At 49.3% G+C, this 25,507-nt stretch overlaps 1 protein-coding gene across 2 annotated transcripts; it reads right to left on the bottom strand.

Annotated features, from left to right (window-relative positions):
• Positions 1 to 1,656: 1,656 nt before the first annotated feature.
• TRIT1 (tRNA isopentenyltransferase 1) lies at positions 1,657 to 22,853 on the bottom strand. 2 transcript variants are annotated; one of them, XM_081869970.1, is made up of 11 exons: positions 22,283 to 22,843; positions 16,492 to 16,634; positions 14,645 to 14,741; positions 12,633 to 12,787; positions 9,855 to 9,997; positions 9,283 to 9,394; positions 8,804 to 8,916; positions 8,182 to 8,259; positions 6,507 to 6,616; positions 4,075 to 4,201; positions 1,657 to 2,059 (listed from the first exon to the last, which is right to left on the bottom strand). In XM_081869970.1, the coding sequence occupies exons 1-11, from the start codon at positions 22,766 to 22,768 to the stop codon at positions 1,893 to 1,895; spliced, it is 1,731 nt and encodes a 576-aa protein (XP_081726096.1). In that variant the 5' UTR covers positions 22,769 to 22,843; the 3' UTR covers positions 1,657 to 1,892. The 2 variants fall into 2 exon arrangements, with proteins under 2 accessions (XP_081726096.1, XP_081726097.1); XM_081869971.1 differs by lacking the exon at positions 8,804 to 8,916 and having other exon boundaries at positions 1,920 to 2,059; positions 22,283 to 22,853.
• Positions 22,854 to 25,507: the final 2,654 nt, after the last annotated feature.

Here is a 25,507-nt window from a genome sequence, read left to right on the forward strand (position 1 = left end):
GGTGAGCTCCCGTTGCTCGGTCCCAGCTCCTGCCAACCTAGCAGTTCGAAAGCATGTCAAAGTGCAAGTAGATCAATAGGTACCGCTCCGGCGGGAAGGTAAACAGCGTTTCTGTGCACCGCTCTGGTTTCACCAGAAGCGGCTTAGTCATGCTGGCCACATGACCGGAAAAACTGACTGCGGACAAACATTGGCTCCCTCGGCCAGTAAAGCGAGATGAGCGCCGCAACCCCAGAGTTGTTCGCGACTGGATTTAATGGTTGGGGTCCTTTACCTTTACTTTTTATAGGGTAGGGGCAGGGTTTTTTTCAGCTGGAACTCACCGGAACTCAGTGCCGGCACCTCTCAGGTGGGCGCCATTTCCAAATGGAACAAGGAAGGCATTCATGGTGACTTCTGGCACCTCTTTTTCTAGAAAAATAGCACTGGGTGGGAAGCACTGGGGATGGGTTTATGGAACCACAGGGGCAGTGGCCCAAAAAAGTTTGGGAACCATGGTTTTTAAAGTCAGAAAACCCCACATAGAAGGAATCCTATCACAGGCTGAGATTTATCTCCTTCGACAGCCAGAGGGTTTGGAGGAGAGGGCCAGAAGAAGAGGATTGCATTTTAAAGTTGCAGATACAGGTGGATGAAGAAGAAGAATTTGGATTTGATACCCCGCCTTTCACTCCCTTTAAGGAGTCTCAAAGCGGCTAACATTCTCCTTTCCCTTCGTCCCCCACAACAAACACTCTGTGAGGTGAGTGGGGCTGAGAGACTTCAAAGAAGTGTGACTGGCCCAAGGTCACCCAGCAGCTGCATGTGGAAGTGCGGAGACCCGAACCCAGTTCCCCAGATTACGAGACTACCGCTCTTAACCACCACACCACACTGGCTCTCTCAAGCAATTCCTATCAGTCCATTCAGAACTCAGTCCAGATACTAGTCAAGTACCACAACAGGGTATTCAGATGTCAGGACCAAACATGAAATACCCTCCAAAATCTGCACACACTTTGTGGGAGGAACATCATCAGCTGTGTAAGCTTCCAGCCATGGAAAAATCCTGAGTAGTACCAAGAAAACCCTTAAAAAAATCATATCATCCAAAAAAGGCTCTATTTATGTGTTCAACTTGTATGAGGAGATGAACAGAGGAAGGTGACGGTCCCCCCCCCCAAAAAAAAGTATTTTGTAGTTACTTAGGAAAGCTGTTCCCACAATGCTACAAAAAGATACAACTAAATGAGAAATACACACTGACTACAGAAGCTTGTAGCTATGCTTGTGTTTGTTTCAGTTCATGGGGGCACATTCAAACCCTTTAAGTCAGCCTTTGCCAACCTGGTGTCCTCCAAATGTTGTTGGACTACAACTCCCATGAGCTGCAACCAGCATGGCCAATAGCCAAGGATGATGGGTGCTGGAGTCAAGCTATATCTGGAGGGAGAACAGGTTAGCAGCAACCCCCAAGTTACTAGGGAACCTTGCCTTATGGTGACATTTCCCTGTTAAAAACAGATGGAACAAAATATGAGAAAGTGAAGCAGCTTAAAATGATTGGGGATGTTTTGCAGCAGACCGTTTCCTCACATGTCTTCTTCCTCTATTCCCCAAGAGGATGCTCAGTGGAACTTTGCAGACACGCTGGTCCAATAATAAAAAGTCACTGTATTGGAATGTTTAAAAATATAGCCTTTATCTTTTTATATAAATAAAAAAATAGTCAGGAAGTAGAGCAGCACGCTGGCATTCATGCCTGGATCAACTCGATTATTTGCATAAAATGGAACCGTCCATCTCTGGAGAAAGGCGACTCGGCATTTTTTAGATGAGAGATCCTTGGTGAGGGTAGGATCCTGCCTCCCGGGCCAGCGTTCCCACCAACAACCTCCTCCCAAAGATGGAATCTACATTTCACAGGCTTCCACGCTCCCGTCCTTCTCCTCCTCTCTCTCGTTCCCACCAGTCGTGGCACTTCCTTCATGGCGCTTTGTGGAAAGGGGATCTGAGGTCAGGTGTCGCTGGTGTTGCTGCTGCTTCTGGTGGAAACGGTGGCCTTTGGATTTTATGTGCTCTGCCAACACAGGTTAACAGGAGGTCATTTTGGAAACAAAACCATGAACAGTGCTGCTTTTATATAATATTGCAAAAATCAGAATACAATACTGTTTATTATAAACACACACTCGTTCCGCACACTGAATGTGTTTTGTACCTTTTGGGGTGGAAACTACAGATAAATCGGTGTGGTCTGAGAGTCTCTTATCCAAATCCTCCAAGCAAAGTGCTAACCAGAAGTTCCATCCTGTATTTCAATTCTATTCTGAATCTATGATTGTGTGGATATACTGGGCACTGTCCAGTAAAGGTCAATCATGATTTTGGCCAGGTCTACACACCTGCCACAGGTAGGTCTGAGATAACAGAGGAATCCTGAGCTAACAGTCCCACTGCAAGAAGAGTACTTTTTAAATGCTCTCCAACTTAAAACATACACACACAAAAACACAAAACTCCTTGCAAGAAGAAAACTGGCACAGAACAAAGAGGCCTGGGGTCCTAGTCTGTCTTTACTTGCAGGAAAGTTTTTTGTTTTTGTTTTAATATGGGGCAGCGTTCAAGAATGGCATTCTCCACATGAAGAGTTAGGTGATTCTTGAGAAAGTCACTTCAGACTGCAGAGGCTGCCTTTTTAAAAAAAAAATGTTCCAAGTAATATTCCTTCATGGAATAAGCATCTAGTAAATACAAGGGGCCATTAAGGACAGCATTGCATACTCAATCTGGCAATCTGAGACGGTAAATACCAGGATTCCACCACTTCCACCTACTGCCTCAGGCAGGCATAGGCAAGCCCAACCCTCCAGATGTTTTGAGACTACAATTCCCATCATCCCTGACCACTGGTCCTGTTAGCTAGGGATGATGGGAGTTGTAGTCCCAAAACATCTGGAGGGCTGAGTTTGCCTATGCCTGGCCTCAGAGGTTTATCAGCTCTAGGCTGGCCTATGAACACGCATGGAAATAAGGTAGTAAACTCCTGGGCTGGTAGAGGGAATTGTAAAACAGCAGGTGGGGAGGACATTTCCAGATGATTTTCACTTTTGGAAAGGATCCCTGCAAATAAAGGTAGAAATGTTCTAACACAGCCAGTTCTCATCTCATGAGCCAGTTTTCTTCTTGTAGGGAGGCATGTATGTATATACGTATATTTAAATCTTTCCAAAAAGAGGGTTCTTTAAGAGAACCATGATTTGAAGTGATGGATGCCATCATATCACTACCAAGCCAGCTGGAGGCATGTGCAAACTACAACAGACTCTCATTTAAAAATAAATCTTTCAGACGTTACCTTCAAAACAAGCCTTTGGCTTCTTTGTTTCTGCTGCACTAAAAAAAAAAACTTTCAACTCTTCCCACTGCATTCTTAAAGGACTGAATTACAGACAGCCTTCCAGATGTTTTAGACTACGACTCCCATCAGCCCCAGTGTCACACAGCCCCGCTGGCTGAGGCTGATGGGAGTCGTAGTCCAAAACGCCTGGAGAAGGCCAAGCTCAGACAAGAAAATCCAAGCGCATCCCTTTCACCTTCAATGGCCAGCTTCCTGCTGTTCTAAGCAGGTGGAAGTAGCTTCTCCCTGAAGAAATGCTAATTTCTCTCCCGCACTCCACATTTAACACAGAAGTAGATCACTCCTGCCTTGCATGCGATTGCTGGGTTCACGATCCCTTTACCCAAGGAGGCAACTGCTTTTACAGCTACAGTAGTGGAAAGTTCGGGGGGCGAGGGGGAGATGGGAGAGGAGGATAAAATGACAGATGGCGGCTCCTGGAAGGGTTTATGATTCTCCCCACCCCCTTGTAAAGTGGCTCCTTTTATAAGAATGCTGTAAACAGCCCTCCAGGAGCTGATCACTCCGGCAGGCAGGAAGAGGTTGAGGAAATTTGGGGGGCGGGGAGCAGGGCTTTGTTCCCGGGAACTGGGAGAGCTTTGTTCCTTTTGCTCCCTCCCCATTCCCACCCCACCCCCCCGGCCACGATTTCCCCCTCCCCCCACCCAAAACCTCCTGCAAGCGCAATCCTTCACCTTTCCACTCTCTGTCCCCAATGATGACTCTGCTGCACAGCTCACACATGTGCCGCCTCCGCTTGCCCTCCTGGGCCTCTCCTGCCTCGTCCGCCATCGTGATGGGCTCGGCCGGTGGCTGCCGCCCCTTGCGAGGAAATGACATTTTGGATCAGTGGTTGCCAGCTGTCCCCTCGGACTCATCCCCAGCTGCCCCCTACCATGCCCTTTAAAAAGCATTGCTCAGAATAGTGGTTTGTACGACCCACTAAGGAAGGAAACCACACAGTAAAATACAAAACAGGAACCATTTAATGGTGCATTTGTTCAAAACCGAATCAAAAGCATTTAGTTTAATTAATTTAACAGAATTAATGGACTTGGTCCCATGATACTAGCTTTCAAAGCCTAATAGTCATTTACACCCCTTGCCTTTAAGCACCCCATCTAGGGAATCCCACAACCCCCCAGGAGGTGGTGCCATCTACTTTGGGAACCACTGGCTTAGAAGAAAGGTCCAGCAAAAGAAGAGGGTGACAGAGGGGCTGCCCCTCCATTCCTTAAAAGGCAAGCGGGCCCCTGGCCTCAGAATTTAAGCAAGCCAGGCCTCTTCCCACCCTGTGAAGCTTCCCCACAATTCAGTTCCAGATATGGGGAGAGATGGTCAGTGGAACTCATTACATGTGAACTAAACTGGACTCTGCAGGGCTCAAGAGGAACCCCTGAAGGAACTCAAGATGCCACAGGTTTCTTTTGTCAACCTGGTGCCTTCCAGATGTTTCAGACTACAACTTCCAGCACTGTCTGGGGCTGATGAAAGCTGCAGTGGAAAACATCCCGAAGGCACCAGGTTGGTGAAGGCTACATTGCACACATGCCCTGTGGAGTCCCTGTGTGTAATCCAGGGCCAAGAGGTGATGCCTGCCCCTGGTAATCCTATCTTTTGCCTGTAGCCTGTTTACTTTCCCCATAGAACAGAATGGAGCCAGAAGCTGGCTGCTATCTGCACTGCCTCCCTGCAGCCCCAGCCTGAATGGTATTTCTTGGTCACATTAAGGTGTGACAACCCCTGGACAACTGCTTTCAATTTATTTGCAAATTTATGTACCCTCATATAAAATGGGCAAATGCATGTTTCAAGTCACATAATAAACTGCCTTATGCAGAGTCAGACCATTGGTCAACCAGCTCAAAATCGTCTAGACTGGCAGTCACTCTTCAGGATTTCTGACAGGGGTCTCTAGAAGTGCCACTAGGAATTGAACCCAGCACCCGGGACCTTGTGCGAGACATGCTGTTGAACTGAATGGAAACAGTAGCCAGAGCGCTACCAAAGTCAGCATAAAGTAGAAGTGGACGATTGCCACAGTCACAAAAGAGGAAACTTCTTGAAAATGAGAGAACTGGTAAAAAGGAAGTTGAAACGGAAGGCCAAAAGGGTCAAATCTCTGCAGAACACTTGGGGGTGATTAAAAAAAATACAATCAGGGCTCATCTAGGATGCATCTGTGAGCTGCCGGTTCTCAGCCTGGAAAAGTCCATACTGTATAGGTGAAGGAGGAAGCCAGACAGAATGTCAGCAGCTAGTTATTTTCTTTCTTTGCTTAGCAGAAATAAGGTTTTCAGCAGCAGCAAGGGGACATTTGGAGGGGAGAGCACTTGGGTCTGCCCTCATCAGCACATGCAGCCCCTCCATGGACAGAATGAAAAACACCTCAGCAAAGGCTCCTGAGAAAACTTAGCAGTTTGCATGAGGTAAGAGGACAGGCCCTTTACTGGATCTGTCCATAGTTAAAAACACAGGTAGCACAGAATAAGAATAAATGGGCAGTTCTCAAAGGGGTAGGAGAGATGAGGCCTGGGCTCTTTCATTTCTTCATTAATGATCTATAGAGTCAGGGGTGAGGTGTGAGGTGGCCAACTCTGTGGATGACACCAAATGATTCAGAAGGCAAAAAAACAGATTGCAAAGAATTCCCAAAGGCTCTCTCCAAACTGGGCAAATGGGCACTGAAATGGCAGCTGCAGTTCACTGTAACTCAGAATTGTAGATTTGCAAGGCACCCAATAGGTCATCTAACCCAACCCCCTGCCGTGTAAACCGATCCATAATCATGAGATGAGGCACTTCTGGCTGCCTTGAGGTTTCTGTGGGTTCCTGCAGGTCCTCCTCAACTGCCTGGGGGTTCTCCACAGAACTCCAAGCCCCACTCATAAGAGACGGCTTCCCCAGAGTTTGGGTCAGGCAAGGTCCTGCAAAAAGGCATTTCTCTTGTCCTCTGGCCTTAGAGTGCAACTGCCAGTCAGAGCAAACAAGACTAGGCTACAGAAACCAGGGAGCTGACTCAGCATAAAGGTGGCTTCCACTTTCCTAGCACTGAGTCTCTGTTGATTTGAAAAAGGGTCCTCCACATTTTTAAATGCTGTTTCTAGCTCCCTTGCCTACCACGTACCTGGACAAAGCTCTCCACAATCTGCACGGCAGGTTCCAGCACTTTCTCCTCCCACTGAGAGAGATCCGAGACTTCCAAGCCATAAACAGGGGGCACGTTTGGGCCGGGCCCTAGAGAGACCACGGTAAGAAATGGGGGGGGGGGAGGGAAGGCAGCAGTGAGGGTCAGCAGCCTGCTCACCCCATTTGCCAGTCTGGCAGAGGACCATTTGCTCCCACCCCGCCTGGCATAAAAGCAGAAGGCTAAGCAACAGAGAGGACAACTTCACATTATTCCTTTAAGGGACATTCATAAGCTCAAGGAAAGGAGAGTGGTCAAGCATCTTTTGGAAGGGGGGAAACCACCACATGGGTACCAAGGGCCCCACCCACCACCGAAGTCTGGCCCTTGGAATGTTGCCCAGAAAAGAAAAGGATCCCCCAGCACCCCAATTTAAAGAAAGGTGCAAACCATTGCGCTTTCTTCCATGAGATCTAGAAACTTGTTCTTTTCAAAACAACTTCTGCTGTAGGCATTCCAAATCCTGCATCAAATTCGTACCATGGGGCCTGCAGCCTCAAATCCCACCTGAGAAATCCAGGGGTGTGGCAGCCCACCCCACTCCCCACTTCCTACCTCCACCTCCTGCAGGATGCCTCCAGCCAAAAACAACTCCTGGTTTCCCCCCTCCAGCTCCTGCCCTTCTGAGGTCCAACTGCCAGCTGGCTGGGCAAGCTCAGTGGCACCAGATGAGACAAAAGGCTTCCCAAGTGCCAAACCCTAAGCAGGTGATGCCTCTTAATGCCCTGACCACAAAAACCACCAGCCCAGGGAGCACCTGTCGGCTTTTTGGCTGGAGAGGGAGCGCGGGCTGCGCTGCACCTGTGCCGGGAAAAGACTGGGCCATCAACCCAAAGCCTCTTCTTGTTCCTCCTCCCTTCTTGGGTTTCTTGAGGGCTCCTCCCCACCCCTGCCCCCGTCACCCTGCCTCGCAAACCTGCCAAGGACTTTTCAACAAGTGCTCGGCTCCCAGCTGTCAATCTTGGCTCTCCTCCAAGCCTGGAGCAAAGGGAGGGAAGTCCGGTTGGCTCCCAGCCAGAGGAGGCTGTGCAGGAAGGAGCCAATCGGATTGGGAAGGGCAGCTGTCTCTCCCCCCGCCCCCCCCCCGTCTTTCACTCCAGGATGATTCAATGGGGAGGGGCACAGTGTGTGGGTGTGGGGGGGTGTCTGCGTAGGGTCCCAACACATTTCTCTCTCTCTGCCTGGCCAGTGACTGACAGGGAACAAGTTGCTTCACAGTTCATACTCTGCTTACAATTCACAGGCCTAGGTATGGCCTCAGGCCCAGCCTGCATAGGGAGAGACAGGGAAGAGGATCAGATCAAAGGCGGGGCTTGAATCAGAAAGGAAAGCCACACCCTCTTGAGTAGGTTGTGGGTGACGGCTATGTCACTTTGAGGAGAAGGCACTCTGCACATGCTCAAAGGAACAGAAGATTTTCACAAAACTGAGCACTGGCTGTTTTTGAGGCAAGGGCAGAGGAATCCGGGTGAGCATTGGCCCCAATGAAGAGCCAAGGGAAGAGGGAGAAATGCAAAGACTTCAAGGAGGCAGAAATAGGAAATAGAGGGAGAGGAGGACAGCCGGCAGAGAGCAAAACGGCGGGAGAGAATGGAGGCAGGAAAGAAGGACTTACGTCTCAGGAACCGGTTCCGGACCCACTTGTTCTGCTTTCGGGCGTACCTTTTGGTCACTATCTTCAGGGCCTGGATTCCTAAAATCATAAACAGAGGAGAGGTCACAGAGGACAAGGACCCTGGGCAGGGAGCAAGCCTGGGAAAGGGGACGTGCTCACATATTGCAAGAACTGATGCCCCAAGGGGACAAAGGACAGATCCTTCTCAGCAAGACAGGGGAGGAGAAAACACCAAAAGAACCACCCTCTCGCAAAGAGTCTGAAACTGCAAAGCAGCATTTACACTGCAAATTCAAACCAGCCACTTCCCTCAAAGAATCTTGCCCATGCCACACAGGTGCTGGGAATTCTTTTCTAGAGGTCCAATTATTCTTCTCTGATTTTTTTCTCAGTGTTAGCTACACTGACCTAGATGGGCCAAGGGTCTGACCTGGTATAAAACAGTTCCCTACAGATGCAAAGTAGGGTTTTCAAAAGCAGCAGAACGTTTGTTCCATCTGCAATACATAAATCCAAAATGTATGGCCGTGAAACCCAAAACTCGCTGGCCAAATGTTGAAAAACATTGCCCATCCCTTCCCTGCAGCAAAAGCGGCCCCTTTCCTGCCAGCCCGGTCCCCACCTTGGTTCAGGAGCTGCTGGCTCATCTCCTCTGAGCACTTGCCCTCTGCAATCAGGAACTGGTGGAATTCCTTGAAGCCGATGGACTGGAAAATGCCGTGCTGATAATCCTGGCTGAGGCAGAAGAAGGGGGGGGGGGAAGCAGGCAGGTCAGCCTGTTCTCCATCTGCAAAACACCACAAGCCCCTCTGCGCACTGGGGGCTGAGATCCAGGCTGGCCAGTCCGTCAGGCGACAGGTACACCTGTTCCAGCCATTATGAGCCATGCACAGGGTGCATTTCAGATCAAGTCGCAGCACTTCAGAAGTAGAAAACCGCTGCATGGGTGCTTGGTGCTCTCTGCCACTCCCCCCCCCCCCCCCCAGCATCCTGCAACCACACTGAGTCCCAGTCTTTGACCTCTATCCCCATCCTGGGTGGATGAATGCCAGGACAGGAAGTGGCAAGGTGGGCTGTGGGGGGAGATGGGAAGAAACTAACCTGTTCTCATCTACCCTCTCCTGGTTATATCGCTGGTGGAAGTTCCGCAGCTCTCCCAGCAGCCCAGCCTCCAGCATCGCATCTACCCGCTGGTCCAGCCGTTCTTCTAGAACTGATGAGCACCCAGAAGGTTAAGGATGCAGCCACGCAAAGGGACGCCCCACCCCATGGAACAGGTTGGGAAATATCGCTCTGGATGCCACGGGCAAAATCAGGTCACACATGGCACCAAGCCACATCATCCACCTGATCTCAGAGGGTGAGAGGGAAGCAGCATCGCTAGTTCCTCCATTCGTTCTCTGGAATAATCTGGTTGGTTTGGAATTTACTGGGGGCTGGGGAAGTGGCCCACCTCTCCAACCCCTGAAATGGACCAGGTAATTTTCTAAAAATGCATACTATGCAAAAGCCAGGAATATTCACATTTTTCATGCAGATTAAGTGGGCCTTGTAAAAGGATCTGAAAAGCAACATTTTCACCACTGCCCAGGGGGTGGAGGACAGGTGTAGGCAAAGCAGGAAGAAATACTCAGTCGAAGGGCTGTGGCCTTTAGTCCCTCCCTCTTTTTTACCTGCCTGCTCTGCATGTAGCCAGAGGATGCAAGGGTTGGGGTACTTCAGGGGGCCGCTCAGCGGCCCTCCCCCTTCTTCCTGCTGCTGCTGCTGCAGTAGCTCGCTGTGGGGGATGCCCGTTTTTTCAAACACTTGCAAACTCCTGCAGGCAAAAAAGACAGGCAGGCAGGTTGAGTGGGCAGAAGAGCATTTGGCCTCCCTCCCTCAAGCTTCACGCCTGGTGGGGGACAGGCATGGCTGACTTAGACAGGACTGCCATGAGGCAGAAATCCCGCCCCCCATCCCTCTGGCACAAGTGAGATGCTTTTGAACGTGCAAAAATCTATCTTTAGAGCATTCCTTTCCTGTTGGCCACAACCAATCCTGACAATTGCTAGGAAGGGAAACCTGCAGGCCTTTGCGGGTTGTGGGACTCCAACTCCCATCAGCCCCAGCCACCATGGCCACTGAACAGGGATGATGGGAACTGCAGGCAGTAACAGCCGGGGGGGGGCACAAATTCTCCACCTGCTGGCTTAATGTGGACGCCCAGGGGGGAACCCTGAGGCCCTTGCAGATGTTGCTGGCATGCAGCTTCCATCTGCTCTGACCAGTGACCATGCTATCCAGGGATGAAAGGAGCTGAAGTCCAGCCACATCTGGAGGGCATCAAGTGCTCAACCGCTGGGAAGAAGGAAGCTAGCTGAGCAGGCCACTGTGAGCCCCAGGAATCCACAAGGCACCTAGGATGCATACAGCTTCTCTCAAAGATGCAAACCCCTTTGCTGGAGAAGGGCAGGCAGCACCTTTCAGCTGAGGAGCAACTCAGCTCCATTCTCCTTCTGGGCTCACACGACTGCCTTCCTCTCAGACAGGCAGCACAGTACCCAAGTCGGGGGGGGGGGTGCTTTTTGGAGCTGTAGCAATGGAGAACACTGCTACCCCTGAAGGCAGCTTGGTGGACAAGTGTTCATGCAACAGGACTCACATAAAAAAACAGGTATTACCATGAACAGCAAGACCGCCAAGGAAGGCAGTCCAACGTGACACAAGCCCCAAGGAGCCCACACAAAAACTGCTGCCAGAGGCCAGCAAGCCAGTAACATGATATCTCAATCAGCCGGATGCTGCTGCCTTCCCCCACCCCCAATGTAGGGAGCAGAACAGCCAGCCAGCTTTTTGTGAAGTCACCAGAGATGCCTTTAGCGGCTACGGTGAAATTCCCAGCGTTTGTGTCGACGTTGATATTAGCTCCTAGTTCCCAGCTGGGCAAAAAGCTAAGTGCTGGGCCCAGACACGAAGATGAGTGAAGAATCTTGCCTTTAATAATAATAATAATTATTAAATTAACATACTGTCCTTCATCTGAAGATCTCAGGGCAGCTCACAAGACAGGCTGCACAGCCTTCTGATGGTGGGTGTTGTGGGTGTGTGACGTTTGGGGTGAGCACAGGGTACAACGTCTTCCCCATGTTCCCTGATCCTAAAGTGTGGCCTATTGCACAAGAAAGAGAGAGTGTGTGCTCTGGCATCTCACAGGGGACAGTCTCCAGGGGGTGGCCTAGCCCTAACGTAGGGTAGCTCAAGGCTCATTTGGGATATGCATGTAAACTTCCGTTCCTTACTCAGGCTGTTGTAATAAAAAAGGAACTGGGAACAAAGAAGTCACTCTGGCCTCATGCATAAAACAGCCCCAGTCCTTGATTCTGTGCTCAGTTTGTAAAGCAAGAGGAAGGCAGCTCCACCCCGCTCTCCCAAATTCTCAGGAGAAAATCATCCCCAGCAACCAGCCAGCCAGCCAAGAAGTCCCAGGGCTATGCAGGACAGCTCTGGCTCAGCCCCATCCCAGACACACCCCTGATCCATGTGAACGGGGTGGGTGTCTCTCTGCCTGGCTCCCAGGCAGGGCATGGCAGGGCAGGTCCGGCTAAGGCGGCAAGCTGAGGCTCGTCACTGCCCCATTTCCCACAGAGCTGCGGCACGCAGTCCAGCCGGAAAGGTGGCTTTCTCTCTTGCTGAAGTGAAAAGCATCAGCCAACACCAGCAGAGGAGCAGAGCAGCTGGCAGGGGGGCGCGGGAAGGGTGTGTGTGTGTGTGTGTGTGTGTGTGCAGCGGCTGCTTTGCAATGCATGAAACAAAAAGGCAGGAGGGGAGGGGAAGCAGTTCACCTCCAGGGCAGCCTGCTTGAAGCCCTGGAGGGAGGAGGCTCTGCAACCGGGGAAGGAAGAACTGACTGTAAAAAAAGAAAGAGCATTCGCTGTAGGCCAGGCAGGAAGAGTGCAGAACCCCACAGCTGGCTTTGTGGTCACGGCTGTGCAGGCAGGGAGAGCGGAGCTGGGATTCCCACTTAGGCTCAACCCCAGAGCCTGTAAAGGAGAGGAGACATGTAAGGCAGAGTGTGCAACTCTCTGTTTTTTTTGCAGACACCAAGGGATTAACATAAAGCATATAATTGCTGCGGGCTTGCATGGCGTGGTGAATAAGATACGTGATTAAAATGGCTATTAATAGCAACAAGGAAACAGAGCATCCATGCTCAGAGGCAGTGTACCTGGGAATAAGAGAAGCTGGGGGAAAGCATCAGTGGAGGGCAAGGGCTTCCCAGAGGCCTCTGACTGACCAGTTTGGGGAACAGAATGCGAAACGGACCTTTGGGTATCAACCAGCAGGCCTTTCTGATGCTACATTCTTACAGAAAGCTGCCCATTAGTCACCCTTTTGCACTGACCACAGGTGACCAGGTGAAGGGGGTAACAAAGTCTACCTGGCAACTGTGGCTACCAGCTGGAGAAACAGACCTGGCCATCTTGCGCTTATCATGGGGGTGCAGTTTGGCTGCCATTCTGGGGTCCACCTGGCTTAGTCGGCGATGGAGCTCTTCGCCATCCAGTTTCTCCAGCTCCATTTTCCGATCCATAGTCCCCTCTGCCGAGCCTGAACTCCTGACCACCTCCTGCAAGATTATAAACCATGTTCACCAAAGCTTCTGAACGTCACTATAGAACCAGGTAACCTGCAGCTTGCAAGGGGGTGCCCTCCCACTCTTGGCAAGGGGGGCCAGCTGACCCAAAAGGAAAGGGCCCTTCCTTACGCCCACCTCAGGGATTAGCAGGCTGTCCTGCTGAAGGGCCAATAGCTGGGCAAAAGGGGCCCCCAGAGCCAGGTGAGAGAATATCACCAGCATGGGATGGTTTCCAAGGTTGCTCCTACTGTGCTTTTTTTTCCTAAAAAAAATTATGTTTAGGGGTATTCTCATTTTCCTGCTCATACTGAAATACTGCCCCTCAATGAGGCCAAACTTAGATTCACAAAATGTTTAGGGGTATGCATACCCCTGAGTCCCCCCAGAAAAAAAGCAGTGGTCCTACTCAGGACTGTCCCAGTGAAGTTAACGGACACGACTAATTCAAGCTGATTGTTAGCATATAGAGTTGGTATGCAATAGCTAAAGTTAACTTGAGTGAAATGAATCCTTACTTGGAGCACTCCTTTATAACTGAAAGGCATTCAGGAGGAGACTTGGTATGAAAAAAGAATGCCTAGTTTATTCAAGGAAGTACTATAGAATTCTTTCCTAACTAACTTGGGAGAAATAAATAAGCCCTACTTGCTCCTTTGTTCTCAGAAAATACATCCAAGATGACCTCATGCCTCAAGGTCCAGAGGAAGTGTGAGCAGGAGGAGGAAGTTGTAAACAGGATGCAACCTAAGATTATCAGTCTAAACTTTAAAGGACAGAGAGGTCAACAGAGAGGTTAAAGGTACAGGGATAGTCTGGGAATCTGGAGGTCCCATGCTCTATCTGTTTAAATACAATGCAAAAACCTTTCTGCAAGCTGAGTTGCACCCAACATGAATTTCATTGGGAACATAAGACGCTGCCTTATCCTGAGTCAGACCTTTGGTCCATCTAGCTCAGTATCGACTACCCTGACTGGCAGTGGTTCTCCAGGATTTCGGGCAGGACTCTCTCCCAACCCTACTGGAGGTGCCCAGGATTGAACCTGGGACCTTCTGCTTGCAAGGCAGACTCTCTACCACTGAGCTATGGCCCTTCTCCAATGGGTCTGCTCTGAGTAGGACTTAACTGAATACCACTCATGGCCCTGCAAATCTCTCTAAATACATGGAGCTGTCAAAAATGTCCATGCGACTTGGAAGCTTGCATCCTCTTCTTGTGACAGAAGTTGAGCAACAGGCTCACAAAGGAGCTTAACATCAGCAATCAGAAAGTATTATGAACAGCTGAATGAATAATGAACATTTGATTGGCTCACAAGCAAATGAACAAAGCGCTTCTTTAAGATAGGAGAATCTGGGGTAAAACTTGCATTGGAGGAGAATGAACTGCAGCATCAGTATTTTGTTATTCTGCAGTCACAGAATTCTGCAAGAATTCAAGAAAATGGAGGGATTTTGCAAATAATTCTGCAATTGGAGATTTTATAGGACCTGGGGGCATGTTACGAAAAGAAAACAGAAAGGGTCAAAACTCCCATCAAGAGGCCACAGCATGCTGATGACAGAATGCCCTGCAAGAAGGTGCTTGTGGAATAAATGGCTCAAGCAAGTAAGCCAAATATCTGAGAGCCAAAGGACATTTGGTGAAAATCCTCTCTCGTCCCAAATGTGCTGCTCAGCGAGGCCCCAAGAGTGGACCAGAAGCCCTTCTATAAAGTGATAATTTTACTGAGCACACTTCCATCCATACCATCCGACACCCCTCATCTTATTGAAAAAGCCCCTGCTGCTGTTGCTGAGCGTGGCATCAACCCCTGAACCCAGGGCCAGCAGAAGAAGCCACAAATACCTTGGTGTCAATCAGAATCTTCCAGAGCAGGGACTCGATGTAATAGTTGGTCCCTCCAACCACAATAGGGATCTTCTTGCAAGCAAAGATGTCTTCAATGTAGGCCATTGAGGATTACAAGTGAGAATGGCAAGGAACAACCCCAGGAAAAACAAGTGCTGCATTTAACAAGGAAAAAAGGCAGCCCTGAGGACAATTGGGCAATTTGCCTTGCCCTCAAGGGCCGCCCTGAGAGCAGAGGCTATGAGCTACGCTGTATCTCTGAGCTGCAGGCATTGAACATTCCTTGCAACAGAGCATGGCAGATTCCTGACAACTAAAGTCACACTTTGTCTTTTGAGCCCTCTCCTCCTCACACAGGCCAGTGAGCCTCTCTGTTCTCCCCACATTCAGTGCAGCTGCCTTCGTCATCCTCAGCTGCTCATGGTACTTGCTGGCACCCTTGTGCCAGCCTCTGCATCTCTAAAAATGATGGTGCTTTTGCATGGGCCTAAGAATATAAGAAGAGCCCTGTGGGATCAGGTCAATGGCCCACCTAGTCCTGCATCCTGCTCTCATGGTGGCCAATCAGATGTCCCATTGGGAAGTACCCAAAGCAGGACCTGAGCACAAGAGCCCTCTCCCTCCCTGTGTTTTCCCAGCAAGTGGTATTCAGAACAGTGCAGACAGAGCAGAGTCTGTACCATAAGCAAGACTGGGACAAGAGCAACAGGCAGTTGAAGCTGGAAGTGCACAGCACAACTGTGTGCTCTCAGATTTCCATTTATTTTAAAATCACCAATCTAACTGCAGTCAAGAAGGCTACTGTAAGTTCTAAATCTACTTCCATCCATTATTTCTTTCAAACAGACCACCCTAGCTTACTTTATATACTCTTAATTTCCTGTTATCTCCAATATTTCCTGCCAAAGAGTTCTAACCTTGGGGCAGGCCAAAATACATGTATAATACCTGCTCCCATATTTCAAAATCTTCGACAATTATGCTCTTGTAAACTCTACTTCTTCAGGAGAGCAGGTACAAGATATCATCTGAAGGGCATTTAATGTGCATTTTCCTTCAATGTGATTGAGATAACTTTTTTTTGCATTCTTCTTATATAACCAGGTCCATTCCTTCTTAGTAACTGAATCATTCTTGCCATCCTTCTTCAAATTTAAAGTCAGTCTGGTCTAGATTTCATGCCATCCGACTGAGATTCCTCTACTACTAAAGGCATGCATTAAATGCTTCTGTCATTTTCCAAACTTCTTTTTTAAGTGCTTAATTAATGTTTCTTAATTAGTGTTATTTTTTTATTTGTAAGTATTAGAATATGCAGATTTCATCTCCCAGAACTTCCTGGTCATGCGATTTTGGCATTCTCTCTCCATAATTTCTCAGCTGATCTAGACCAGAAACAAAGCATGACTCATGATCTCTTGGTATTGCATTATAAAAGATCAAGGTCAGTGGTGACTTAGCGTGACTTAGTTCACTTTTCAATTTGTACCAGACAGTATATACTGATGTTAGATCTTTCTACAACCTCCTTCCTACTAGATCCTGCTTCCGGCCACAAACGGTTCATCAAAGGCATTTCTGCCTCCTCTGCTGACTTCCCTGATTCACAGAATCCTAACAAGAATCCACCAGGAAGGGCACAATTAGCTGCCCATCTCAGCTGAAAATGAGCATTTTCCAGCTTTTTCCTTTCCGTTCTCTTACATCCATTATCAGCCCCTCACATCTCATCGTTCCCCAATTCTGCTTGCTTGCTCTAAGGCAGATGATACCCCCTAGTCTCTGTCCTGTACTACACCCCAGATGCCACACGCCCAAGACAGACACTCCCCCTGTGAAAGGATATGAGGGCCGTGGCCTTGTTGCGGAAGTCTATCACTGTATAGTTGGTGACCAAGGGGTCCACAAAGCTGATCATGTGATGCCTGCACAACCGCTGCTCCTGAGGAGAAGCTTTGTTGGTGATGATGTCCAGGCCTTGGTACACCTGAGAGAGGGAGAGAAAGAGACAGGCAGACTTTCACACTCACTTCGGGCTTAGTTTTCTAGATAAAATAAGATCCCCCCGTTTTGTTTTATACTGCTTTCAATGCATATGTTTGCTTGCTTATTGTAAGCTGCTTTTGCTAAAAAAGAAAAGAAAAAAGAAGTGACTAGTAAGTACCGTACTTTTCTCTGTATAAGACTATGTTTTTTTAATTCAAAAATCATGTTCAAAATTAGGGGTCATCTTATACATGGGTAGTGTATTGTGGGGACGTGGGACTGGTTGCTGCAGCGAGTTGGAGATTGTTATTGGTGGCTGTGGCAAGGGCTGTTGTTGATTGGCTGTTGCTACAGCAATTGGGTGGGTTGGGCTTGCTCTGCCCCCCCCAACTCTACAAAAAAGCTCAGCAATTCTGGGCAATCCTCCCCCAAAAAGCTCAACAACTTTGGGGAATCTCCCCCCCCCATTTTCTTAATTTTAAATCCCCCAAATAGGGGGCATGTTATACATGGGGCATGTTATACACAGAAAAGTATGGTAAATAGTTCTCAAAGAAGGGGTGGTCAGCTGCTGTTTGGACCATCCCACTGCAGAGCTGCAGGTCACCCAGGGCTGAAGGCTCCTCAATATAAAACATCCATTTCACAGGAAACTAGCATGTCAGGAAGAAGGAAGCAAGCCAAGCCAGCACCCTGACTTGCTGTGTCTCTGTGGGCAGGTGTGTGGAGTTGGAGGTCGATGGATGGGGAGGTGTGTGTTGCGGGGGGGGGGGGGGTGGTGTAACCTGCATGTACCTACAGAGGAGCATTTCTTCATGCGAAATCTGAAGTGGCACAGCCCAGATGCAGGTTGTGAACCCGACAGACTTCATGTGTGAGTAAGACTTTGGGGTCTTTGGGCTGGTTCCTGATGCTCCTGGACAGGATGGACTGTGATCCGCTGGAAGGAAGGAAGGAAGGAAGGAAGGAAGGAAGGAAGGAAGGAAGGAGGGGCTGGGTTCCTAGGGGAGCACAGCACACACTTACAGAAGGTGGCAGCAGGTCACTTGCCTACACCTCTAAAATAAAATAATAAAAAGTGATAGGCAATGGCCCTCCCAACAGCTGCAAGCCATGATAGCAATGTTGCATCTTCACTGTTGGAGGCAGTATCTCTCTGTATACCAGCTGCTGGGAGTCAGAAGTGTGGAAAGCACAGCTGCAGTCTTCTAGCTGCCACCATGCGAACAGGATGCAGGACTAGAGGAGCTCCCTTTGCCTTGATCCAGCAGCCAGGCACTTTTTGTGTTCTTATGCCCAAGACCCTCGAGAGGTGCTGGCAGTCAGAGAAGATGACACTGGGCCGTAAAATGGGGGAAACGGTCTGGAGGCAGAGGTGGCAAGAAAGGAAGGCAAAGTGGCAGGAAGTGCCAAGAGAAAAATCATCACCTATGGTCTAATTCTGGGGTGAGCAACCCCTGGGTCCCTCCAGATGTTTTTGGACTCCAACTCCCATCATCCCTGGCCATGGGGCACACTGGCTGGGGTCTCAGCTGTTTGCAAGCAGGCAGGGAAGCTCTGCAGGCTGAGAAACCAGAGAGGAAGAAAGAACCAAGCTTGTTTTCTGCTGCTCCAGAGGGCAGGCCCTGAACCCACAGATTCAAATCACAAGAAAGCAGGTCCCTTCCTAAGCATTAAGAAGAACTTTCTGACAGTAAGAGCTGTCCAGCAGTGGAACTGACTCCCTCAGAAGTTGGCCGACGATCCTTCACTGGAGGGTTGGATGGCCATCTGTCAGGGATGCTTTTGTTGTGAATCCTGCACCGCAGGAGGTTTGACTCACTAGAAACTATGAAATGCCTGAAGCCACATTTCCTCTGTCAAATCTTTGTCTGCGGGGGTCTCTTGACATCACAAGTGGGGGATGCACCAACACTGGAGACAATCACAGCACAAGCTGCAAGACTTGGCACTGCTGCTCATTATGAGTTTACATGTGCCCTAATGACCCAGTGCTTCAACACACCACAGCTTGCCCGGGTCAGCCTGCCCTGCTTAAGACCCAAAGTTCACCGTTCGGGCAACACAGCTCTCCTTTTCTCCCTCTGACCATGTCAAAACAGCATCTTCTTGGGTGCTTGGTGGGGCAGACCTAGAAGAAGAGGCATGTGGCCCCTGCGTTCGATCTGGAGTTGAGTCTGCAGACAGAGCCACAAGCCACACAGATGAGCAGGCAGGAACCCCAAACCCACAATTGTTTTCACAATCTCTTTCTGGTGCAATTAACTGAGACCTGGTATTCTCCCCTACAATGTCTGAGGGTGTGCCCTCAAAATACTGTAGTCACAAGCCTCAGAACACAGCAAACACAAACATGGTGATCCTGAGCATGTATACCTGTAGAGTCCCTCACCATTAAGGAACCACAACTAAGTTGTGCTTATCTGAGCTTGGGAGTGCCATTGTGGGTCAGAGTCTGTCAGAGAGCTTGGTGTCCTACCCACTCTCACTGTGGTGATCAAACAGGTACAGTCAGCAGGGAGAGGAACGGAGGAAGGCAAAGGCAAGCAGGAAGGCACCTCTGGGCAGCCAGGCACAGCAGAGCAAAGAAAGGGAGAGCCACTTCAGAGGGCTGGCCGGACAGCCCCTTTCGGAAAAGGCTTTACATTCTCGCAGCAGATTAGAGGCCCTTATAATAGAACCTAATAAGGCAGGCTTACTTTTAAGCCGCTATTTGTGCATGTCATCAGGGCAAGCCAGTAGGCATTTCGTGCACAAGGCAGCCGGGAGTTTGAGCTCCCAAACATCAGCAATAAGAGGACAATGTGGGAGGGGGAGGAATGATGCTGGAGATGTAGAGGGTGGGGGATAAATGCCATTCAGTTTGCATTTGATGCTGAATCCAGCAATTTTGCACTTTCCAAAACAACATGAGAACCGAAATGCATCCCTCCATCAAAATTTTCTCTTATCCCAATTTTGCAATGTAGTTCACTAAAGAATGTTTACAAAAATGCATGCAGTGCATGCATGTACTAGGGGAAAGTGCATAAAAATGGATATATCCGTGAAAAAAATGCACTGCATTAGGAGGATTTGTGTTTATTCCAAGAAATCCACACTAAAATACCCAAGACTTTTTACAAATTGCTGCAGCAATGTGGAGAACTGAATTCATGACTGGAATAAAGAGAAATTGAGAGGACCAACATTGACAAAACCTTCCATCTCTATTTAAGAGACAGTTATATTATGCTCGTTCTGGATCCAGACTATGACCAAGATTGGCACAACCCCACACTCCCCACTTTTATCAGCTAAAACACAGTTGTTAACCAGGATTTAGTCTGAAGAAGGATGAGTTCAGCTATAAGAGACTCCCTAGGACAGAAGGGAGGAAACTGCATGAGGTTTAGGTAGCCCCCAGTTGTGGAGCACTGGGCACGGCACTGGGGCAGCCCCATCGTGTTCATAGAGCTTGCAATTTATGTTAGGCAAGTAAAACAGGGGAAAGAAAAGGGATTCATTGATAAGTTACAAAAGATTTTGGGGAACAGCTGCTCCTGTTTCATCACTGTTGTCGTGTTTGTGACCCCTTCCCTCCCCATCTACCCTGGCTGAAAGAGAAGTTGGCAAGGACAAGCCAGCCAGCTCTCTGCCACACCCACTAAGGCAGTTCTTCCAAAGAGCGCCATTGTCCCATCGACAGGCCTTTGCCCCAGCATTCATTCTCACCAACACAGATCTCTTTAGTGCTATAGTCCCTGAAACTGGCCTTGCACAAAGGGCTCTGGTGCCACTGGCAGGGCACAACGGGCAGCATCTGCCAGGGCTGCTCTGAGAGGTCCCCGGAGAAAAATGCAAGTCAGAAGGAGCCTCCACAGGAAACCCAGCCAAGCACATGATGTGCAAAGGGTGCCTGTCCATTCATAATGTGGGTGTCAGAGCTGAGAACAGGATGAGGCCTCCTTTGTGTGGGACAGGCTTGTGCTCTGCTGCGAAACTTCGAGGCTCCTGGGGCAGGGGGCAGATATGGCTAGCACACAGGATGGTTTCTGCAATTTACAGGGTGTGTTTTCCTGCAGGAGGTGAACACATTATCAGAGCAAAACAAAGAAAATCAGAGGAAGAAAACTTAAAGCAGATTTAGCTCTCTTCTCTTTGGGCTAAACCACTGAGCCTAGGACTTGCCGATCAGAAGGTGGGCGATACGAATCCCTGCAACGGGGTGAGCTCCCGTTGCTCAGTCCCTGCTCCTGCCAACATAGCAGTTCGAAAGCACGTCAAAGTGCAAGTAGATAAATAGTTACCGCTCCAGCGGGAAGGTAAACGGTGTTTCCGTGCGCTGCTCTGGTTCGCCAGAAGCGGCTTTGTCATGCTGGCCACATGACCCGGAAGCTGTGCTCCAGCTCCCTTGGCCAATAAAGTGAGATGTGCGCCGCAACCCCAGAGTCGGTCATGACTGGACCTAATGGTCAGGGGTCCCTTTACCCTTTACCTTTCCTGACCTATCCTGGCTTTGCTTCTCCTCCACTACCACCTGCCTCTCTGCCATTGCATGACCCTCTTCTAACAAACTATGAGCCGATTTTTTTCTAGAGGTGTACATGTGTCATGTTTCCTTTTTCTTGTGCCCAATTTCCATTTTTTGCTATTAAAAACCCCAGCATCATTAAAAATTGACCAATAGTGACCGTGTTTTTGTTATTTGTGTGGAGTGAGTGAGGACTTTCTTTATCATTTTCTGCATCACCTGTAAAGAAAACTCAACAGCAAGTTTGGCGAGCACAGGGGGAGTATCAGGGTCATGGAGGGTTTTGTGTGTGTGCAGATGAGAGCATAGGGAGTTGGAAGACAATAGAATAGTGATCAGGGGCAGAGTTAGTGTGCTGAGCCTTATTGCCCTCCTGCCCCCCAATGTTTTACTCTGCCCTAACTGCAGCGCCTGAAGAAGGTTCATGGTTACAGTCTCTATCTCAATGGACAAAAACTGTCTAACGGAAATTATAAATTAGCAGAGAGATCAACTTTTACATTTTCAAGTTTACAGATATGCACATTTCACCTGACCATCTTTAACTGTTACCAGATGCTCCAGCTTATAGACGACATCATGTACAAGGTAGGAATGGGGAACCTTCGCCTTGACCCCATTATTGAGAGACGTAAATGTAAAAGGAGAAGGCAAAACTATGGAAGTGCAAAGAACTGAAGAAGAGTTTACTGTCTTAGTCCACTCTTGCACAAATCCACAGCCCAGCCCTAAGGCTCACCAGCTGGTGTGTCAAAAGCCAGAGTAAAGAGGTGTGTCTTCAGCATCCTTTGGAAGCTGTATAATGAAGGTGCCAGATAAATTAGAATTTATCTATCTATCTATCTATCTATCTATCTATCTATCTATCTATCTATCTGTCATATCATCCCTTCATCCAAGGATCGCAATGCTGCTGACCCAGGGTTGAGTCCTGGCACAAAAAAGAGGTTCCGAGGCAAAGCCCTGCCTTCCCTCTTCCCTTGCCACCAGAGGCGCTTCCTTCTTGCTGGCCCGGCTGCCATGAGCAATGAGCTCTGCACGCGCTTGCTGATCCCCTCGCCTCCCAATTAGTACAGTACCAGGCAGGGACGGGGTCTCCTTCCCTCTGATGCCCGCCTCCCTCCCTCCCTCCCTACCTGCATGGAGTCGGCGCTGATGATCTCCCCGCCGAGGCGGCGGCCCAGCTGCAGCGCCAGGCGGGATTTGCCGGTGCCCGTTGCGCCCAGGATCACCACCAGGGGCAGCGGCCGCGCGGCAGACGCCATTGTGGCTGGCGGGCGAGCGAGGCGGAAGGCTAACTCGCCATGCGCTGCAAGGCCTCGGCCGCTTTGCGGTAGCCGGAGAAGAAGGAGGAAGAAGCAGGCCGCGAGGAGGCGGGGCCGCGGCCGAGGGGGCCGGGACGCCCGCCTGCCGGGCCCCAACCAGCTGCTGCCTGTGCCTTCGCCGTGCCCGCCTCCCTCGCGGCAAGCCGGCCCAGCGCGTGCAGAGAGCATCCGTGGCCATCGCCGCTGGTCCTGCCGAGGGGAGCAGGAAGAGCTGGAGGGCCGCGCATGTGCGTCGCCCTCCGTAAAGCAGCAAAAACGGGCCCTCCTTTGCAATAATAATAATAATATTCTGCACATTCCCAGCGTCCAGGGCGCCGCTTCTCTGATAGCCTGCAGCAGCACAAGCGTCTTCTTGTGTGGTCGAGGCTAACGGGCTGTTTATTTCAGGATTTCCACAACTTGGGTCTCAAGACTACAATTCCCATAATCCCTGACCACAGGCCCTGCTATGGGAGGATGGTAGGACTTGCAGTCCAAAAACAGCTGGAGAGACAAGTTTGCAAAACCCTTGTTTATTGCCTTTTTAAAATCCCACCTTTTTCTCAGAGGAGGCAGTAAATGAAGCCAAGGGTGCTGGAGGGTGAAGAGAGCTCTTGTACTTGGGTCCTGCTTGCAGGCTTCCCATTGAGCTCTGTGAGAACAGGATGCTGGCCAAGGTGGGCCTCCTTTGGCTTGATCCAGCCCGCTGTTCTGATGTACTTAGGCTCAAGGTGATGCACATAGTTCCACTGCCCCAAGGTCACCGAATGAGCCTCATGGCTGAGTGGGGATTTGAACCCTGATCTCCCAAGTCCTATCCTGACACGCTAACCATCAATCCACACCGGCTTTCCTCTCAGATGCATTAATGGGGGGGGGGGAGAGAAGCTAACACCCTTTGCAAAGGAAGGATTCGCTGTGACTACAGTATCCTGCTCCGAGCAGGGGGTGGGCTGGGTGAGCTTCAGGACACCCTTAAACTCTTTATCATTGTTTACAGATGGTATTGGTTGCCAGTTGGCTATTTGTAACATAGAATGGCACCTCCTGTTGAACAATGGCTTCAGTTGCATGGACTCCATTTGTCTGTTCCGATGAACAAGCAAATCTGGGCTCAGTCCAACTGTGGCATGGACAGGCATGCAGAGGTGAAGCTGGAACGAATTGCAGGATAGGGAACCTTACCAATATTGTCTAAATAATGTGCCTGTTAAGGCTGTGGCCCTTAAAACCTGTGATTTCCCAGCATTTTGGCACTTGAGTGGATATGAAAAGCTCATAACAATATGCTAAGCCAGGGATGAGGAACCTGTGGCCCTCTGTGGGTTACTGAAGTCCCATCAATCCCAGCCAACATGGCCAATAGCTAGGAATGAGGGGAGCTGTCATCCAAAAACATCTGGAGGGCCACAGCTTTGATGTAATGCAGAGTTTCCCAAACTTGTGTCGCCAGCTATTGTTGGGACTACAACTCCCATCATCCGTAGCTAGCAGGACCAGTGGTCATAGATGATAGGAATTGCAGTCCGAAGAGCTAGAGACTCAAGTTTGGGAAACCTTGATAGTGGTTAAGAGTCTTGGACTGTGATCCGGGGGGCCAGAGTTTGGATCCCCACTCAGCCATGAAGCTTGTTGCATGATATTGGAACAATCACTCACTTTCAGCCTAACTGACCTCACAGGTTTGTTGTGAGGATAAAATGGGGACTGGGAGAAATCATGCATACCACCTTGAGTTCCTTGGAGGAAAGGTGGGATATCAGTAAATCAAATAAATGAATGATAACAAAAGGCTTCCCATCCCGGCATTAAACCCAAAAGGTTCTTTTTAGTCACGTCTATGATGAGGGCTGATGGGGATTATAGCCACATGCAAGGTGATGAAAATGAAGGTTGAGGGAGGAAATGTTACCATAGCAACCATATTGGAAGGTGGGGGATCTAACATTGGTAACTGGGTGGGAAGCAAAAGCATAAAGAGATGAACTTGTGACCAAAGACAGGGAAAAAGGAATTGTTACTGTAGCAACAGAGTCAGGAAGAAAAAAAGGATAGGGAGACAGTTGCCAGGGTGATGGAGGCTATCGTCAGGGTAACAGAAGGGGTTCTGTGATTTTCTGCCATGACAACAGAGGGAGGAGGCGACTGCTCTTCTCCTAGCAACACACATCTCTTGCCATGGCAACAGAGGGAGAGCAAGGATCCCTTTTCAAAAGCAGAAGAGCTCATTGGCAGAGATGGGATTAGAGCAGCCTCAGCCAAACTGACACAATAATTTACTAACCCAGGCACGAACCCACCTCCCCGTCACCCTTTATGCAAGGCGATATGAAAAATGCATGAAGTTTTACTCACCCATGTGTCCAAAATAAATAACACTGATGTCTGAAAATAAGTAACAATGCTTTCTGAAAAATCATTCAAGATGTTATAGAGGAAGACTTCAAACCAGGCTTTCTTTGTTTATGTGTATATGCCTATACATGCAGTATGTTTGGGGTACTTTTATAAGGAAGATCTGTGCTAGATTTTTTAAAATGGGCTTCTGGTCTGGTTACACTTTGAAGTCAAAACAAAAGAGGTTCAAAGACTACCTTGTAGAGCATAGGTTTGGCACACAAAAGTTCCCAGGTTCAATCCTCATTGGTGTGTCCAGTTAAACTTTAGGAAGGCAGGTACCTGGTCTGAGAAAATGGACTGTATCTCAGTGGTAGGCTACCTGTTTTGCATGCAGAAGATCCCAACATCAGTACCCAACATCTCCAGGTAGGGTTGAGAATGTCCCTTCTGAAACTCTGGAGATTGCTACTAGTCAGTGTTGACCAAGGACAGGAAGCCTGCAGCCTTCCAGAGTTTATCAACCACTGCTGGCTCCAAGTTTTGGAAGGCCCTTGGAAAGGATCCCGCCACTGCCCCTCGCCATTGTGGCATCTGCCGCATACATGCTTTTAATCTGCTTGCTGGCTTGCCAGAATCAATGAGCAAGCAAGTTGGCAGCTCCTCTTCCTCACCATCACTCCTGTTTGCTTGTGCATCCCTTCTGGGTTAGAGCAAGAG

The sequence above is a fragment of the Podarcis erhardii genome, assembly GCF_964252035.2.
Source record: "Podarcis erhardii genome assembly, chromosome: 7".
In the NCBI taxonomy this organism is placed as follows: domain Eukaryota; kingdom Metazoa; phylum Chordata; class Lepidosauria; order Squamata; family Lacertidae; genus Podarcis; species Podarcis erhardii.